The sequence below is a fragment of the Pongo pygmaeus genome, chromosome 4 (genome assembly GCF_028885625.2).
Source record: "Pongo pygmaeus isolate AG05252 chromosome 4, NHGRI_mPonPyg2-v2.0_pri, whole genome shotgun sequence".
Lineage (NCBI taxonomy): Eukaryota > Metazoa > Chordata > Mammalia > Primates > Hominidae > Pongo > Pongo pygmaeus.
The window spans coordinates 164,201,844-164,222,388 of record NC_072377.2 but is presented as its reverse complement, the minus strand read 5'-3'; the positions used below and the strand labels follow the sequence as shown (position 1 = coordinate 164,222,388).

Genomic DNA, 20,545 nt, shown 5'->3' with positions numbered 1-20,545 from the left:
GGGACCCTCTTCTGCCCTGCTCATGTCTGACTCACTATCTGCTGTGACACTTCCACTCTTTTTTTGGTAAGAGCATGTATGTATGAGGCAGGAGGTAGAAGCTACTTCCCATACCCCTAGGCTAGAAGTATCCCTTCAAAAGCAACTGACCATTTGGGGGAAGAAGACTTAGTTTTCATTATCTACAGAACTGCCCTATTTCTGCACTTCACTGGCCACACAAATCACCTGTACTCACGTAACAGACGCATGTGACTGTATCCATAATAGGTTCATTGCCCATTGCACACGGCAAGTCGATACACCGAGAGGCCAGATTGCAGCAGAGAAAGAGGTTTAATCATAGGGTCACCAAATGAGAAGACAGGAAGAAACCTTAAATCTATCTCCTTGTGGCATTTGGAGCTAGGGTTTTTAAGAGTTTGGGAGTGGGCCGATGTGTTGGAGATGGTTGACTGGTTGAAGAGTGCATGGTGAAGTCATGGGACAGGGTGAAGCTGTACTTTCAACCTGATCCCCTTTCTTTGTGGGGGTTTTCAAACTGAAATGTGGTAGAATTGGGGACCTGAAAAACAACTTAAGTGATTCTTAAACAAAAGCGTTCTGATTGTAATGTCAGAGATCCCATCTAAAGGAACAATAGGGATACAAATCAATTCCTACACAGTCTTATGACCCTAATGTCAGAAATCCTATCTGCAGGAATAATGCAGATGCAAATGGTCAGGATCTAGTGCTACGTGACTTTGAGCAACAAGGAAGTGGGCCAACGTGCAACCTAATCAATGCTTAATTATAACTATATTTCTGTCCAGAACCCAGCATGCAATTCTTGTCAACCCTGTGAGGGTGGTTTCATGACTCTCAATGGCCTACCACTTTCCACCTAGTAGGGCAAACCTGCCTTGTCTATCATTTTCCTTGTAATAAGCCCATTCTCCTTGTCAGGGAGTGGTATACAGGTGATAAGCGAGACTTCGTGAAAAGGCTATGGAGTTTGTAGGGCAAATTATTTGCTCCTAAGAACATCAACAGGACAAGATAGTCTTTTCTTATCCCAGATGTTATCAGTCCTTAGTGGATTGATGCCTGGAACTGCAGAGCTCCTTGGAAAACTAAGCCCAGGGCAAGCTAATTGATGCAGACGTGAAATCTGTTCAAGTGACCTCTAGCAAATCACTGCAAGCGACTGAATACAAAATAGACTGTTGCAAGAAAAGAGCAACTTGCAGAACAATATGTATAGTATGAGCCCATTTATATGGCCAGATAGATATAAATACATAGAAAAGCATTGAGAAGCTCTGCAGGAATGCTGGCACTGGTAACCTCTGGAAGCCACAGGAATCAGGGCTTCAACATTGTATTCTATGTACATTTGTATTGTTTGAAGTTTTTACAATAGCATGCATGCATGTATTGCTTATATAATCTTCTAAAGATTTTAATTTTTATAAGTACACATGGCTTCTCCTTTATTTGAAATGTGTACTAGATGATCAAAAGCATTCTTCTAGGAGAAAATAAGTTTTTGTGGCCAAAAAAATTCTTTAAGTTACTTTTGGTTTTTAGGGGGTTGCCTCCATCTCACAGCTTAATCATCAGTCACATTAACCTTGCAGCTCAGCACACCCTCTGTTTGTCAGCAGACCTTCCTCGCCCATAGGGTAAGCCATAGAAAGCTTATGTGTATCAGTTCATTTTGCCTGGGGTCAGGGTCTGGATTGTGAAGTGGGACATGTTGATAAACCTCTTCTCCAAAATCAGGTCAATGGGCATTCGGCTGATATTACCAGAATGCTGGCTGGCCATGCAGGGTGTCCAGAGATGAGTGAAGCATAGGTTTTATCTCCAGGCAATGGAACACAAGTGTACAGCCTGTCTCAGAGAGTGGGCTGTGGCCCCCACATTAGAACAACCTGCCAATGACCACATTAGAACCTCCATTGTTAAAATGCAGGTTCCTGAGCCCCATCCCAGATCTGAATCACAATCTCCGAGCATCAGCCCCAAGAACCTGAATTTTGTTGTTACATGCAGATAAAGTACGAGAACCACTTCCTCCATGGGTGAACTGAACTTACCAAAATAGTCAGTCCCGAGGGGCAGAGATGGTGTAGGTGCCATTTCTTCTTTCTCATCCTAGATGCTCAGAGTCAAATTCGTGGCTCAGCAATAGCCAAGTGATTTCATTGTGGGAAGACAATTCAGAGCCCTGTTCCAGGCTCCTCACATTGATTCTCTCTGTCTTCTTCCACTCCTCTTTGTCATCTTTGATGTCCCCTTGTGAGCTATGAAAAGACTTTCTGGGACACGACAGGATAAAAAAATAAATAAGTGCAAGCAGCCATTCATTAAACATTTAGCCAGGATGCTGCTTTAAATGCATCCCATCATATCTCATTAATCTTCACATCAGTCCTAAGATCAGGTACTATTACTAACCCGATTTTACAGATGTGAGGAACTGAGGCTTAACGAAGGTAAGTAACTTGCAGGTGCGGGTAGCCAGCTCTCTAACTCCAGAGCCCATGCTCTTAAAACCCTATTACTTGTCCCAGGTGGAGGTGAACACTGGGGGCCCTTTCATATAGGACTAGCCCTCGGGCTGCAATCTGAGCGGAAAAGGGAGGATGAGGGCATACTTCGAAGCTTCTTTTGCATAACTGGCGCTGGATTTTTATTGAGACTTTACGTTACAGTTGTTTTTTTCTAATTTTGAAGGTGCTTTCATGAACACATGAATAAAATATTTGTGTCATTTTGAACCTTACTTGTCTTATTTTATGCATGTATTTATTTATGGGGGGGCACAAGGACTCATCTGCAGTGGTGCAGCCACTGTAAATAAATTAGTGAAACTACTTCACGTCAACTTCTGTTCAGTACACTTTAGTGATGGATCGGAGGAAATTAATACATGTTTACAAAAAGCCCCTCCCCCAGTTGTTACATATGCCTGAGATACCAGTTGTGAAAAGTGCAGGTGCACTTACACACATACACACACACCCCATAAATGGTATCATACAAAAAACATACCTGCAATCTGCTTTGTCCACTTAATTGTATATCTTGGATACAGAACTTGTTTCACTGGAAGGCTAAAAGGCAAAGTCTGGGGAGGCCTAGAGGACACAGGGGATGGGAGGAGGCGCTCTGAGCTGGATGTAAGGTCTCCACCCCCCGCCAGAGCACAAGGTCGGATAACCTGTGGGGCTGCCGGCTTGGCTGCCAGGGCCCTCCCCTGCGGAGACAAACGGCTGGAGGGAGGAAGTGTGCGGCTGGGAAGCTCCGCTGCTCTCGCCCGGGTTTCCCATTTCCCCCTTCCCGCGCTGAGACGGCGAGGAAAGTTAGCCCGGAAATCTCCGCCCTCCTAAAACCCGGCCTGGTCCCAGCCACCGCCCCAGGAACTTCCCCCGCCTCAGGGGCCGAGGTCGAGAGCAGGGATGGAGAAGTGGACCCGCGCGGGTGGACTCCGGGGCGCGGGTGGACTCCGGGGCGCGGGGGGACTCCGAGGCGCGGGTGGACTGTGGGGCGCGGGTACCGTCTCGCAGCGACCTCTGTCGGCGGCTCTGGGGATGGCCCGCATCTGTCTGCGTGTACCTGGTGTACGTGCAGGTACGTGTTCCTGTTCACGTGCAGACTGGGCTGGGGGTGGGGGGGTCCACACCGGTGTACACCTTTGCATACCTCTTAGCAACTTGAAATTCCACCACGAGAGATATCTTTATTCCGCTATTCCTGTGCATCTGCACGGAGCCCCTAGGGCCATAGATTTGTGTGCAAATGAAAAGAAGATGTAGTCTGGGTGCCTAAGTGGGGGTGCCTTGAGTGTGGTTGTCTGTATGCCTCCCTGAGGGTATTTCACTTTCTGCTCCCATCCGCCACTATGAGCGAGTACCTATGAGCACAGGATGTGCACATATTTGAGTCTTATTAGTGGTACACGCAGTTTTATCATCTCCCCAGGGCTGTGTCTGTATGAAATGTGCATGGGTGTGTGTGTGCACGCGTGTGTTCCCACTCGGGGAATGTGAGGAGAGGTGCATGGAGCCAAGATGGGTGGTAAATAGTATGTTTCTGAAATTAAAGGACTAATGTGGAGGAAGGTGCCCCAGATGTACTAAACCCTTTGCCCTTCATCTCATCCTCTCTGACTTGGGAAGAACCAGGATTTTGCTTTTAATCCCTCGGGCATACAGTTGTTCCATTCTGACATGAACTCAGCCTCCCGTCTGACCGCCCCTTGGCCTTCCTTCTTCCTCCATCTGTGGAACCCAGGGAATCTGCCTAGTGCTGTCTCTAAGCACCTTGGCCATGATGTAAACCCAAAGAAATTAGCATCTCCATCTCCTTCCTTTTTCCCCACCCAAAAGTCATTTCCTCTTAGTTCATTACCTGGGATTTTGATGTCTATGTTCCCTCCTCGTTATTGATACACACACAGAAAGAGACAAACAAAAAAGGAACTTGAAATTCCCCCAGAAGGTTTTGAGAGTTGTTTTCAATGTTGCAACAAGTCAGTTTCTAGTTTAAGTTTCCATCAGAAAGAAGTAGAGTATATAAGCTCCAGTAGCAGCAACAGCAGCAGAAGAAACAACATCTGTTTCAGGGCCATTGGACTCTACATCCTGCCCAGAGCAAGGTAAGCACTTCCCAAGCCCCTGCCTCCGTCCCCTCCCTGTGGGCCTGCAGCTGTCCAGGTGTAGAAACCGTTAGTGTGCTACCCCAGCACCTGGCAGCAGGGAGTTGGTGGATTCCTGGAAGCACCCCTGGTGAGTCACCTGCTGGAACATTAGAGAAAACTTAGTACTTTAGGGACTGATGTACAGTGTCCATTTTAAAAGTCAACTAATAATAACTGTATAGCAAGATCTGTGTGTATGCATAGTTTATGGAAATGTTTGTTTTATCTTATTTTGAAGTGGTGTGTATTGATGTATAAAAGTATATTCCTAAATGTTAATGCCCATCAGTTAAAGGATTGTATAGAGCTAAAGTGAGTGGTGCCTGCCTTACTATTGAAATTTTTAAAAAGCCGTTCATGCATTCCTTAATTGAATTCATAATTATAATAATGTTACAAATCAGACTTGCTCCCATATTTGTGATGGTCTTGGTCATCAGTTGTGATATCAACCAAAATGATAGCTGGGTTCCCCATTCTTGTGGATTAACTAACTTTGGCCCCACTTAAAAAATAAAAAGCTATTATTGCTTCCTGAAGAGTTTAAATCTGTGAGAAGGGGGAAAAAAAGGTTAACCTTTACTGTACTGGTATCTGATACTTGCCCAGGTAAAATTGTGTGCAACAACAATGTCATTTTAACAAAGGGATTACTAAACCCCAGGTGATGACCCACTTTTTCAAACAAGGAATTTCAAGATACTAGATGGAATGTGGGTAACCTCTTAGAGTTTAGTTTACTGGAATCTGAAATTGTATGATTTCCGTACATTCCTTCATTCTACTGATAAGTCATGGAATCCCTCTATGCTGGACTCTGGGGGTAAAGTGCAAAACAAGATAGACATGATCCATGGCATAAGAGAGTTCACTCAGTGTGGCAGAGAAGACAAACAGTAAAGAAGACACTGTATTGTTGCCATTGTAGTAAATGCTATGGAAGGAGGGGAGCAAATAATGGGTCCTGACTTCATCTAGGCACCATGACACTTTACGTGAATTATGTCACTAACTCCTTACCACAGTAGCATGCCCATTTTATAGATCAGGAGTGTGGGGTTTAAAGAGGCCAAGTGACTCACCCAGAGTCACACAGTTCTAGAAGTCTGCCTGGCCCTCAAACTAGGGATCTTTGCATGTGCCACCCATGCCATCTGTGACTATTATCTTTTTATTCTTTAATAATAACTCCCTTTTCTAATTAAAGGTAACAAACAAAACTTAAAAAAGAGATGCCTACCCAAGCATCATTGGCATGCTGATGTTGGCACCAGTGCTGGGAAGCCCTTAGCATACCCCAGGAAGTAGGAGTGTGTAACATGGGGTCCCTTTGTCCTTCATGCAAGGGTTTCAAGAGTTTAGAAAACTTATGAAATTGTACACACAAAAATTTGTTTTAATCCTCAAGACTCTCAAACTTACCATGCTGAGGAAATGTGGGCTGAGGGATAGAGCTCCCTAGTATCAGCCGATCCGCCAGAGAGCCAAAGGAGGTGACCCACTACCATCACCTCTCCTGGACAGTGCTCTGTGGTTTCAAATGTAGGTGATACTAAAATGGGAGTTGTTTCTTAGAACCATGACCAGGGTTCCCTTGACCCAGAAGTGCAGTTCACCTGAGATTGTCAAATGCATCTGAGGCATGCAGAGGAAGTGCTGGGCACACAGCTAGTGGGAAAACCTCAGCTTAAGTGGGTATAAAGAAATCACCAGGAGATGCCAGGAATCTCCACTGTTTGCCTTCCAGTGTGCCAGCCTCTGGGTTTTACAGGCCCATGTAATTGCAGTACCTCTGTGTGCATTTCCCTACTGCCTAGAATGACTTTCTTGACTAACCATGATATATAAAATTGTTCCCTTACCTCTTCCTCTAGGTTCAAGTTAATATGTTATTGGTTGCCTTCTATAATATGCTATCTCATTGCCTTTCCCAACAAGCCTTTGAGATAAGTATTATGTCCATTTTATAGACAAAGAGATTGAGGCTCAGAGAGTAACTTGGCCAACAAGCTGCTCCCACTGCTCAACAGCAAATGAGCGGTGGGACCAAAATTCAAGCCTGTGTCTGTTTAACTTCAAGCCTGTGAATGTACTAACCGGTGCCCTGTGCCAGCTAGTACTTTGCTACAGTCATAACCTAGACTGAAGTGATAGCCATGCCTCTAAAACTCTATGGTGTGGTGACAGCACTGAGCAGTGTCCAAGAAGGCTTGACTTCTAGTCCTGTCTCTGCCACTCACAAACTTTATAAGGGAATAAAGTACATAGCAAGGTCCCCCTAGAGTTAGCAGCAGTTCTGACAAAGCTGTGATTTGTCAATATTCAGTCACCCAACCCAGGAATGCTCATTTTTAAGGTATTTGACTGAAACAGTTGAGCATTGCCCGTCACATAATTTAAAACAGTGGTTTCAGAACCACTTTCCTCCAGACCATGGTGCTCTGCAAGGTGAATGGAGTTGTTTCAGAATGTTTCAATAATCATCTCTACCTCATTCGTAAGTGGCATGTAATTTTTGCAATCTGAAGATTTTCATAAACCCTGGATACTAAACTAGACTGGTTTCTATATCAGATGGTGGCTGATTTAACATAAAATTATGCATTTCATTATTTTATGGTGGATATATTAATATGTTGTGGTCTTTTCCCAATGAACACTTTGATTTTCAGGGGTTCTGGACCCTGAACATGGGTTAAACCAGTGGTTCTCAAGGTGTGGTCTCAGCACCAGCAGCATCTGCTTCCCCTGGAAACTTTCTAGAAATGCATATTCTCAGGCCCTCATGCCTGCTGAATCAGACACTCTGGGGGTGGGACTCAGCCGTCTGTTGTAGCAGTGCTTCCAGATTATCCTGACAGTCACTCAAATTTTAGAACCACTAGGTTCTCTATGTGGGAGAGAGTAATCTTTGAACTTGGAAAACAAGAGAAGCTAAACCCCTACAGCAAGGGCTGGTGACCAGGTCGTTGCCAAAACTTGAAAGTTCGCCTCTGTATTACCTTTCCTGTCCCTAACCCAAGTCCTTCAGTTCTGGGTGCTCCAGCACACACTGCTTTGTGCTGCAGTGATACAGATGTGTGGCTCATTTCCCCAGCTGGCAGGGAGGCATTTAACACACTGACTTAATAAATATTTATTGAGTAAAAGTATTTGCTCCTAGGAAGCGGGATCCAGGTAAGCCCTTTTTTTCTCTCTCAACTGCTTCTAGCCCAGTGCTCTTTATGTAGTAAGCACTAAATAAACAACTGCTAGATGTTGATCCAGAAAGTCACATTCCTTCTCTAAGCTTTAAGTTTCTCATCTTAAAAATAAGAGGAATATATCAGATGGCTTGCCTTAGGTCTCTTTCAGCTCCACAGCCCCAAATAACCTATGGTTCTCTATTTGGAGATGTTCTTCCCCACAGACTGCCATAGAACTCCTGTAATTTACTTAGTATTTGCTTGACAGTATGGAGAAGAAAGGGGAGAGTCAAGATTTTATTTAAAAAAAAAAAGTAGCTAGAATGTGTATATGGTTCACAAAGGTGACAAGAATTATTGACATTCTTTCTTCTCTTTTTCCTTCCTCTTCCTTCTCTTTTCCTCCTTCTCTTCCCCCTGCTTCTCTCCCTTCTTATAGATGTGTCACCAGCAGTTGGTCATCTCTTGGTTTTCCCTGGTTTTTCTGGCATCTCCCCTCGTGGCCATATGGGAACTGAAGAAAGATGGTAACCAGCCTCTCATTATTCTCTGTGGAGGCCCCACTTCTAAGCCAGGACTCTTGGGCAGCCACTGGTGGGAAATCAAACTTAAATGGGCAACCATGCACTGGGTCCTCTAGAGAAAGCCATCACTCTGGGAAAATGCAATGCCATATCTCTCTTTTCCACCTTGATGGTATCTATATTGTTTGGTTTTCACATTGGATGACATTGGTACACTACGGTGTAAAAAGACATATGATATTTTCCAGTATTACTAAAAACCAGCTGTTTCACACAATTAAAATTCCAAAGTAGAGGATTTGCAAAGTATAACAACTGTGTTCATTTCTCATTCCACCACATGATACTGGCCCCTCAGTTGGCACTGTGATGACTTACCTCTGACCAAGCACTTTGGAGGAAGCATAGGATTCAGACTCACATTGACTTGGGTTCAAGTCCTAGGTCTGTCAATGACTGGTTATGTGACTTTGAGCTAGGTCACCTCTGATCCTGAATTTCCTCAACTGTAAACTGGATGTTACAAAGTGGATGCCTACCACATGGGTTATTTAATGGGTTAATGAATGCAGAATACAACTCGACAGATAGTAAAGTGAAAGTAAATGTCAGCTAGTGTTACTATTTTGGTTGTTTAAAATATCTCTCATGATTCAAGAGATACTTTTTATTATCTCAATGATCAGTAAAAATTATTAGTAGACTAATAGAATAGTTAATGGTAAAATAAGGAGTTCTGCCCATCCTTCTAGCATCTCACTCTCAGTAAATGTGCATTCTGACCGTTGGCTGTACCTGAAAGACCCTCAGATTTTTATCACTGAAGCTAACATCATAATGTTGGCAATTACGATCTTTAATTGTATAATAATAATAGTTAATGTTTATTGAGTGCAGTGTCTCACTTAATTCTCACAAGAGCCATATGAAGTAGAGACTGTCTGTATCCCATTTTACAGATGTTGGAAACTGAGGCCAGAGAGATTAAGTAACTTGCCCAATGTCACATACCTGGTAAGGGTGGAACAGGGACTTGATCCCAATTCTGTCTTGCTTCAAACCTGGTGCACTTAAATTTGTGAAAACATTTTTACAAGGACATGAAGTAATTTTTTCCCAGGTCTTTGGAGAGCTGAATAAGAGGAAATGGACATAAATTAAGGATGAAAATATTTCAGCTGATGATCAGAAATAATCTTTTGATATTCTGGAGAGTACCATCTTGAAATGGGTACCTGAAAGAAATTTGGGACCACTCCTGTCTTCTCAAGAATTTTAGGAAGACAGAATCCAGCCACCCCTTCTCCATGAGAGTCTGAGAGATTTAGACACTCTCTTAAGTAAAGGCAAAGGCCTGAGCCAGGGGTATATGGCAGATCCCTTCCAACCCTAGGATTGTTAGCGAGCTCAGGAACCTTGGCCCTGGCAAATTTGACCCCTTAGTGACTTCTGATTTGGTAAACCACAGAAATTCCAGAAAATCAATGTGAGAAACTCTCTGAGGTGTGACTTAGGAGGGCAGACGATGCAGTGAAGCTAAGTGCCAGGTTCTTGATGCTCCTCTTCAGCTTTTCTCCTGCAGCTGTTTCCCCTGCTGTTGAGCAAATGTCTTCTAGGGCTTCCGAGCCTCAGTTGGGACAGGAAAGTAACCATGCTGTTCAGGTGTCAGGGGGACAAAAAAAAACAAGAAAAAGCCAAAAGTGCCACATGGTTTTACAACAGCACAGCTAATCATTTCCCCAGAGTTGGACCCCAAATGCTTTTGACCTCTTATTTTTGTTATCCATTCAGTCCTTATAATCCGATTGATGTAAAGTGAAAACTTTATATTCTACAATGCTTTACATCCGGAGGCCAATAACAAGAACCACCATTTATAAAGCATGTAAGGGCACTGTGTTAAGCTCTTATGTGAATGAGCTTATATAATCCACATATCCACCTTCTAAAGCAAGGGCTAATATTTTTCTCATTTTAAAGATGATGATACTGAGGCTTAAAGTAGTTTAATGTCTTGCCGAAGGCCACAAGACTGGAGCAAGGGCTAGAGCTGCTTCTAAATCCAGGCCTCTGCCACTCCAAAATCCAGGCTCTCAACCACTGTGACTCATAAACTTGAGCAGGCGTCAACACCAAGTGGAGAGCTTAAAAACCATATGACTAAATCCATCCCAAGGTTTCTGATTCAGCAGCTGAGAATTTGCATTTCTGATGTATTCCCAGGTGATGCTGCTGATGGTGTTTCATCGATCATGCTTTGGGAACTACTACATTAAACAATTCTATTCAATTAATAATTTATGCATGGATAAAAAAAATGAATGAAGCTTTGCTATGACACACTCTGAAATACTATACTAAGCCATTCCTCAAAGGCCGGTTTAGACAATAGCATTAGGCATCCCTTGCAAAGCCCAAGAGACAGAAGGTCTGAGCTGTAGCCCTTGTACTTCTGACTTGATGTGACCATGCTTAGATCCTTGGCCTCAGTACCCTTCTTCATTAAATGGGAAGACTAAGATCTACTGGACTGCTTCATAAGAGTGTAAGATAGCTGAAAATAAAAATAATAATAATAATAATAATAATAATAATACAGAGAGAATGAAAATGTCCATTGGTGATTTAAAACAGAGGGAACTAAATCCTTAAATATCCATGGAAAATTGTTAAGAGAGTTTCTCTGTACAGTTGGCTGACTCCTCAGTCTATAAGTAACAATAACTAACACAGAATTTACTGTGTGGCAGACACTGTGCTAAGTACTTTACATGCTTTTTTTTCTCATCTAATCCTCAGTCAAATGTATGGCAGATACTGTTATTATTATCATTTTACAGATGAGGAAACTGAGGCTCATGATAAATACCTTGTTCCAAATCCCCCAGCTGGTTAGTGGAGACAGGATTACAGTCTTGGTTAGTTGTTCTCGACACCCTGAGCTTTTAACCACTATGTTATTCTGCTAAATATTGTACCCTGCCGTATTCTCTATGAAACTGAAATTGTGCTGGAAGTTTCTCTCCCCCAGACCTTTGGCAAAGAGTCTTGTGCTGTTTGCAGTTTTTGGTATATTAAGGTGTTTCCAATCTGCTAAATAATCAAAGGTTACTATTAAAGGCAGCCTTCCAGTCAATGAGTCGATGGCAGCTATAAAACTTTCTGTTTCTCTTTTCCATGACCTTGAGCCCAAGAAGGGTCTAATGCCTTGAGATCATCTCAGCAAGCATTTGCCAAATACTTGTTGTAAACAAGGTTGTGTTTAGGCAATGGGGATGCCCAAAGGGTTAATAAAACACAGTCCCAGAGTTCCTGGAGCTTACAGCCTAGTTCTCCACTTCCTGTGCATTCCAGTTTATGTCGTAGAATTGGATTGGTATCCGGATGCCCCTGGAGAAATGGTGGTCCTCACCTGTGACACCCCTGAAGAAGATGGTATCACCTGGACCTTGGACCGGAGCAGTGAGGTCTTAGGCTCTGGCAAAACCCTGACCATCCAAGTCAAAGAGTTTGGAGATGCTGGCCAGTACACCTGTCACAAAGGAGGCGAGGCTCTAAGCCATTCGCTCCTGCTGCTTCACAAAAAGGAAGATGGAATTTGGTCCACTGATATTTTAAAGGACCAGAAAGGTAATTCTATGCCCTTGGATAGTATCAATTTTCTCTTTCGCTCATAAGGGTTAAAAACAACAACAACAACAAATTGAAAAGCCAAGTCATGGTAAGTGTAGTTAATGAATTAACATCAAGTATCTTATTGATGTTAATTGATGTTAACCTCCATTTTCCTTTGCTTTCCTGGACCCTTTGGGTTATCAACCAACAAAATCTCATATTAAGGGAGTTTCATGGTCAGTCTGAATGCTTAGCCTGATGTTTTCTTTAAATAGTGGTGATATTATTTAATGACTAATGGAAATTAACCAATAGTGTATCACTCTGCACTGGGGTGATAGCCTTCAGAAAATGAATGCCTCTGCCAGGCATGTTAGGTGTGTAGTGTACTCTGCAGAATCAGCACCCCACTGGGACGCTCCCAATCCTTATGGAGCTACCCAAGAGGGAACGCATGGAAGAACTTCACCCTGTACCATCTGGTGACCTGTGATTCATCACAATCAAAACCTTCCTGCAAAAAACTCCTAAATATTGAATTTTTGTTTTTTTCAAATCCAGAACCCAAAAATAAGACCTTTCTAAGATGCGAGGCCAAGAATTATTCTGGACGTTTCACCTGCTGGTGGCTGACAACAATCAGTACTGATTTGACATTCAGTGTCAAAAGCAGCAGAGGGTGAGTGAAACTGCTCTGGTTTCTCAGCATTTTGCTAGAACTATTTCATTAAGAAATTAAGGGCAACCTCTCAGTGACCTATCAGTTAATGATAAGGGGAAAAGCAAAGTCAAACCCATATTTTTTCAACTGCCCTTTCTTGTCTACATTGAAGAAAGAACATGGAGATTTTAGCCGATTGCTTGAATAAATATATGTGTTGGGGCAGGATATTATTGGGAACTGAGAATAGTCTCTGCTGTGTTTGAACTCACTCATCCAAATTGCCTGGCCATACTTCCTGAAGGCTCATAGCACCAAAGAAAGGGATAAAAGGAGAATTCAAAGCTACAAATGACTTGCTGAAATTGCACCTTGAGTCAAAAATAAAAACAAGAGCTCAAGGGCGTAGATCTTAGGGGCCCTGAAGCAGACTCAAAAACTTGATGAGGCCTCCCAAAATTTTCCCAGGGCCACCTCAACTCCTTTTACTTCTGCTGACACCACTAATCTGAAGTTCGCTGTTGGTCCAATGCACTTGGACTTTCCGTAAGAAAGCAACTTCCATAAATACAAGACCTATGTGTTAACCCCCATGTGGCTTACTTTAATCATCACCTAAGCAAACCCCAGGTGATCATCCTGACTTTACCATTATTTCACTGAGTAACTTAAGCATTGGGGTCTCACTTTTTCATCTTTAAAAGGAAAATGCTTACTAAAGAAATGTTTCTCCAAGTGCATAAAGACATAATCAGCAGAGGAATGGTTAAATAAAACATGGTGCACTATACTCTTGCTTAATGTGCAGTCATTGAAATGGATAACCCAACCCATGTGTTTTGTCATGGAGAGCTCCCCATAATGTGTTCAGAGGGGAAAAGGATGGTTACATAATCATATGTATACAATTTGATCCTACTTCACAAAAACAAAATCTATATGTATAAGTAAAATATATATAGTGGATATATATAATGTGGAGATGTATATAACATGGATTTTATATATATAATGCGTGTGTGTGTGTACATATATATATATATAATATATATATATATAATGCGGATATACAATTATCTTGAATATTCATTGAAAAAGTTCTGACCAGGCACAGTGGCTCACACCTGAAATCCTAACTCTTTGGGAGGCTGAGACAGAATGATTGCTTGAGGCCAGGAGTTCAAGACCAGCCTAGGCAACACAGTGAGACCCCATCTCAGAAAATATTAAAAATAAAAAAATTAGGTGGGTGTGGTGGCACACACCTGTAGTCCCAGCTACTCGGGAGGCAGAGGGAGGAGATCACTTGAACCTAGGAGTTGGAGGCTACAGTGGGGTCTGATTCCACCACTGCACTCCAGCCTGGGTGACAGAGCAAAACCCTCTCTCTTAAAAAAAAGAGAGAGAAAGAAAAAGAAAAAGGAAGGTCTGGAAGGATACAACAAGCTATTATTAGTACTTATACCTGCGGAGAGCAGTTAAGGATGAAGGAGACATATACTTCTTTCCTTTATATGGATCTTTATCATCTTTACTTTTATAATTAGTGTGTACTGATTTGTGTATTGATTTTATAATTAAAATGGGAAAAAATGAATTTAAGTTTTTAACAAGGGGGTTTAATAATCAGAGATTCTAGATCTAAAACAAACAAACAAAAACTCGCATATTCATTTAGTCCAGAGACATGTAAGTGCTCTTGAATTTAAGCTTTTTCTCCTGGGGAGGGCAGTTTCTTACCCTCTGGGTAGAAATCAGCCCAGTTGGAGAAACTGTGTCCTCAGACAACAGTTGAGGCCTTACCTGCCTTACTGGCTACAATCACTAGGAACTCTCTTCCCAATGTGTAACACAGGCTAATTTCTGTCTTTGACTTCAGCTCTTCTGACCCCCAAGGGGTGACGTGCGGAGCTGCTACACTCTCTGCAGAGAGGGTCAGAGGGGACAACAAGGAGTATGAGTACTCAGTAGAGTGCCAGGAGGACAGTGCCTGCCCAGCTGCTGAGGAGAGGCTGCCCATTGAGGTCATGGTGGATGCTGTTCACAAGCTCAAGTATGAAAACTACACCAGCAGCTTCTTCATCAGGGACATCAGTGAGTTTTGGATGATTATATGTGCTCCATAAGGAAAGATACTATTTGTCACATGTTCACAATGCCCCATGCACTGGGGTAGGTGGTTGACAAGCATTATCTCTTTTATTCTGCATCCAAAAACAAAATACGATGTAGATACTGTTATCTGCGTCTTAAGGAAGAGGAAATTGAGTCTTAGATCTTACAGCTCTCAGATCTCAGATCTTACAGATAGCAGTTCAAATCCAGATCCACTCCACTAGAGCTGCTCTTTGCTGCACTTTGATTCAGCTGCCAGATAGTTTCCATGATGAATCCCAGAGCCTAATCAAGCATAATATTCATACTTAGAACCAGGGCTTCCCTCCTAATGGCAATTATTCCCAACCAATCTTTCCTTAGCATTTGAAAAGGGACTTCTTTCTTAGAATATAAACTCTTCCAAAATGGACATCTATTTTTTTTAATTGGCAGATAGGGATTTCACCGTAAGTCATTTCCTTTACTATTTATTCATTGACCAGGCAACATGATAAAGTGTAATAGAACCAGAGAACTTGCTTCAAAACTTATGGAGGGTTTGTACTTGGTGGGTGGGGTCTCGTTCACATAGGGTGGCCAAGGAAGGCCTCTCTGAGGAGGTGACGTTTAGCTGACACCAAAAGGAAAGACGTCAGTTGTGTTAGGGGCAGAGGGAAGCATATTTATGAAGCACCTGCTAGGAGCCGTGATCTTTCTGTGGAGCAGTGCCAGGCCTACAGAGCCCAACCACACACCCTAGCATATCTCCCCCTCCTCTTATCTAGAAGACCTAATTGAGGAAGGAGTCTTTGTGAAACTCACTGCTGTATCCTTCATGCATAGTCCAGTGGCTGGAACATAATGGGTGCTCAGTATTTATGGAATAAACAAGCAAATTGAGCATAGAGACAATGGACTATAACTGCTCCAAGACATGTCCGCACCAAAAGCTATGAAAAGACAAAAGAAAGGGCAGTAAATAGAAAATCTATCATCTCATCCCCAGGGAGAGGCTCAGCTCAGTTCCATGTTCAGTGCAAAGTGAGGGATTAGCACAGACAGGGTGGTCCTTCAATGCATGGCCCATAACCATCAAAGTAGAGGTCTTCTCACTGTGCAGTCCCATCTGATTGTTCAGTGATGAGGATTCTGAGCTTCTCTCAGATCCTGCAATAAATGTGGATCTGAGATGTGGCCATTGATAACGACTGCCTTCCCAAGGCACCAGCGTGAGCACCTGTGGCAGAGGTGCCTCACATTTGCCAGCCAAGTGCTCACAGAAGTTAAGTAACTATCCAGTGGACTCACAGCTGATCAAAGGTGCAAGTGAGATCATAAGCCAAAACCACTGAACTCCAAAGCCTTATTAGGAGAATAAAGCATGTTTATCCTCTTCCACAGTCAAACCTGACCCACCCAAGAATTTGCAGCTGAAGCCATTAAAGAATTCTCGGCAGGTGGAGGTCAGCTGGGAGTACCCTGACACCTGGAGTACTCCACATTCCTACTTCTCCCTGACATTCTGCGTTCAGGTCCAGGGCAAGAGCAAGAGAGAAAAGGTAAGAAGTGATTCAGGTGCAGTATATTCCTTGGTCAGTTTTATGGAGGGCCACCATAAAGTGAGAAGATGAATGATGATAATAACAACTACATCCATGTATCACTTAACAACAGGGATACATTCTGAGAAATTCATCTTTAGGCAGTTATATCATTGTGCAAACATATATGGTGTACTCACACAAACCTAGATGGTATAGCCTACTACACATCTAGGCTTTATGGTATAGCCTATTGCTCCTAGGCTGCAAACCTGTACAGCATGTTCCTGTACTGAATACTGTAGGCAATTACAACACAATGGTTTGTATATCTAAACAGAAAAGATACAGCAAAAATACAATATTATAACAATATAGGACCACTGGTCATATATGTGATCCTTCTTTGACTGAAATGTTATTATGTGATGCATAATTACTTTTCTTAGCACTTTTCTATGTGTCTAGAGCTGTGCCAAGGGTTTTCCATGTTTATTTCACTTAATCTACAAAATTAACGCAACAAAGGTAGCTGATGTTATTCTTGTTTTTTTAACCCCCTTTTTTTGTGGAAAACAGGCTTTCCTTTTTTCCAGAAACTGTGGCAAGGTAAAGCAAAGCTGTAGCTGATGCAGGAATTTTGTGTAGGTGTTAGCAGCACTGCCCTCACTACGTGCTCATTGGACAGTAGCCCAACCCCAAGAAAAGGATGGTTGGTAGCCAGTAGTATTATCATCATTTCACAAGTGATTGAAGACTCAGAGAGGTTAAGTGACTTTCCCAAGGTTACCCAGCTAGGAAATGACATAACCAGGACAGAAACTCAATCTGCCAGACAGAAAGGCCATGCACCTAACCACTCCACTACCTCTGATATTGGTCATTGATCTTGGCACTCAGAATTAGTCCTGATAGAGGAAACCTGGGCTCCAGAAGCCTAAAATTGTTGTTTCAACTGAGTGCATGTAATGAATGATAGAACAGGCAAGAGATATCGCCCCCAAAATGGATAGCTCCTGGCTGTTCCAGATATTATAAAATTATTTTACTAAACAGAATGTCTACACTTATAGAGGCTAAGATATTGGCTTCCCAGCTTCCTTGCCTTACAGCAGAATTACTTTGCCTGTTGCAAGGTTCCAGAGGCCCTTTTGTACAGCCCCAGACTCCTTTCACCCTACTTTTAAAATCACTGGACAAAGCCCTAATTCAGCATAGCATTTAGCATGTGGTAGAAATTCAGTGAGCTAGTTACTCTCTGGGAAAAAAATTAGGTGGGGAGGCTATCCTGGAATAGATATTTACCTAAATATTATTTTACATCTTGGCAAGTACTTTCCCTATTTAAGATCTGTATGATTAATAGGTGATACTGAGTGCTTCCTATGTGCTAAAGACTTGCTAAGAGTTTGACGTGATTTTTACCTTGAACTACAATTCTATGAAGTAGGCATTATTGTTATCCCTATTTATAAGTGAGGAAACAGACACAGAGAACCTAAGACATTTTCCTGAAATTACACAGCTATTAAGTAGCAGTGCCAGGATTTGAAGGCAAGTTTTCTGATGAAATGATCAGGATATGGTATTTCTCAATATCTTAGGGATGGCTAGAGCAAATCTGTCTCTCTCTCACCATCAGCTCAGGACTGGGTGACTGGCCATGGGGTCTTGAGGCAAGACAACTGTGCTAGAAACATGAAAGCTGGGCCAAACGATTTCTCCCTCAAGGGCTTACAAAGTACAAAAGCTGCACCTACATGTGGAGTGTCTGCCAGTAGGTGGTGCAACTTCTATGCAAGCCCCTGTGAATTACAAGCACAGTGCCCTAAGACCAAGATGGGCTTGTTTTAGGAGAGTATGCGTTGCAGAAATAGGCTTGGCTTACCCTGTGATTATGTTGCCAAGGGGCCTTCACAGCTTTCCTTCTCTTTTGCAGAAAGATAGAGTCTTCACAGACAAGACTTCAGCCACGGTCATCTGCCGCAAAAATGCCAACTTTAGCGTGCGGGCCCAGGACCGCTACTATAGCTCATCTTGGAGCGAATGGGCATCTGTGCCCTGCAGTTAGGTGAGCAGGCCCTCAAAGCCCAGCCCAGACCTGCACTCTCAGTGCACCTGGATGCAGGGATATGATTGGGGGCTGTGTTGGAGAGGAAAGGGGGATGGAGTGGCCAGCACCCAGTTGCCAGAATCAGAAATATACATTTATTCACTAACAGATATTTATTTGGTGCCTGTGTTATGTAGGACACTGTGCTGGCCACAGGGATATTGCAGGAAAGAAAACAGACCTGGGTTCTGGCCTCCTAAAGAGAAAGGCAAAGAAGAGAGAGAGGTAGCCAGGAGGCAGAGCATGGAGGACTTGCAAGCTTACAGTACTCAGAACCTTGTTCTGGGGGCCCTGGGCCCTGAAACCCACTGAAGGGTTTTCAGCAAGGAAGTAACACAATCAGTTATTATTTTAAGAAAACTCTCAAGAAAGCCTCTGGCAAGCATGGTACCAGCCAAATTCCAGGCCACATAAGGAAGGCCTGGGCCTTCTGGCATGAAATCCCTGAAACCCAGTTGCCTAGGATCATATGTTGTGAGAAATAAGAGTTTGCTGTTGCAATGTCACCCCACATCAACTTTTGGCATTCTCTTCCAGGTTCTGATCCAGGATGAAAATTTGGAGGAAAAGTGGAAGATATTAAGCAAAATGTTTAAAGACACAATGGAATAGACCCAAAAAGATAATTTCTATCTGATTTGCTTTAAAAAGTTTTTTTTCAGGATCACAATGATATCTTTGCTGTATTTGTATAGTTAGATGCTAAATGCTCATTGAAACAATCGCTAATTTATGTATAGATTTTCCAGCTCTCAAGTTGCCATGGGCCTTCATTCTATTTAAATATTTAACTAATTTATGTATTTATTAGTGTATTACTGTTATTTAATGTTTGTCTGCCAGGATGTATTGAATGTTTCATACTCTCATGACCCGATCCATCAGGATCAGTCCCTATTATGCAAAATGTGAATTTAATTTTATTTATACTGACAACTTTTCAAGCAAGGCTGCGAGTACATCAGTTTTATGACAATCAGGAAGAACACAGTGTTTTGATACCAGCGCCATCATATACTTGTGATGGATGGGAACGCAAGAGATACTTAAATGGAAACCTGACAATGCAAACCTGTTGAGAAGATCCAGGAGAACAAGATGCTAGTTCCCATGTCTGGGAAGACTTCCTGGAGATGGTGTTGATAAAGCAATTTAGGGCCACTTGCACTTCTAAGCAAGTTTAATCTTTGGATGCCTGAATTTTTAAAGGGCTAGAAAAAAATGATTGACCAGCCTGGGAAACATAACAAGACCCCGTCTCTACAAAAAATTTAAAATTAGCCAGGCGTGGTGGCTTATGCTTGTGGTCCCAGCTATTCAGGAGGATGAGGCAGGAGGATCTCTTGAGCCCAGGAGGTCAAGGCTACGGTGAGCCGTGATTGTGCCACTGCGTACCAGCCTAGGTGACAGAATGAGACCCTGTCTCAAAAAAAAAAAAAAAAAAAAGATTGCAATTAAAATTCAGCTTTAGCTTCAATGGCAGTTCTCACCCCCACCTCTCTAAAATACACAGGAGGGTGACACAGAAACACCATAAGTGTCTGGAAGGCAAAAAGATCCTAAGATTCAAGAGAGAGGACAAGTAGTTATGGCTAAGGACATGAAATTGTCAGAATGGCAGGTGGCTTCTTAACAGCCATGTGAGAAGCAGACAGATGCAATGAAAATCTGGAATCCCTTTCTCATTAGCATGAATGAACCTGATACACAATTATGACCAGAAAATATGGCTCCATGAAGGTGCCACTTTTAAGTAATGTATGTGCTTTCTGTAAAGTGATTACATTTGTTTTCCATTTGTTTATTTATTTATTTATTTTTGCATTCTGAGGCTGAACTAATAAAAACTCTTCTTTGTAATCATATTTTGGGCATTCTCAGCTGATTTGAGTACTCTGCTTACAAGTCTACCAGGGGTGCATTTTTTCCCCTATCATTTAAGAATTGCCCTTTCTTGAAGTGATGCCATTCCAAATTTTGCAGAGTTGCTCTTTCCCCTTATAGTATTTCCAAAGTCAGTGTCTTCCTGAGCTCAGGGGATGTCCCTGTAATCTGACAAGGAAGGGTCCTTTGCAAGGGCACTGAACTGCTTTGTGCCTTTTTTAGGGGTGGATGCTCT

The 20,545-nt window shown here is 42.5% G+C and overlaps 1 protein-coding gene, 1 long non-coding RNA gene and 1 other non-coding gene across 3 annotated transcripts in view; 1 reads left to right on the top strand and 2 right to left on the bottom strand.

Moving 5' to 3' along the window:
* The window catches only part of LOC129036748 (uncharacterized), a 31,537-nt gene extending 27,972 nt beyond the window's left edge, over positions 1-3,565 (bottom strand). The window contains exons 1-2 of the long non-coding RNA XR_008502640.1: positions 3,043-3,565; positions 2,085-2,306 (exon numbers count right to left, since the gene is read on the bottom strand). This is a non-coding gene — a long non-coding RNA (uncharacterized LOC129036748). The remainder of the gene's footprint in view (positions 1-2,084; positions 2,307-3,042) is intronic.
* Positions 3,558-20,255, top strand: IL12B (interleukin 12B). Its single transcript, XM_054488294.2, has 9 exons — positions 3,558-3,621; positions 4,551-4,648; positions 8,315-8,402; positions 11,754-12,029; positions 12,576-12,693; positions 14,555-14,769; positions 16,174-16,331; positions 18,253-18,384; positions 18,964-20,255. The coding sequence occupies exons 3-8, from the start codon at positions 8,315-8,317 to the stop codon at positions 18,382-18,384; spliced, it is 987 nt and encodes a 328-aa protein (XP_054344269.1). The 5' UTR covers positions 3,558-3,621; positions 4,551-4,648; the 3' UTR covers positions 18,964-20,255.
* Positions 16,902-17,027, bottom strand: LOC129037725 (U4atac minor spliceosomal RNA). Its single transcript, XR_008502950.1, has one exon. It is a non-coding gene; the product is annotated as a U4atac minor spliceosomal RNA (small nuclear RNA).
* Positions 20,256-20,545: the final 290 nt, after the last annotated feature.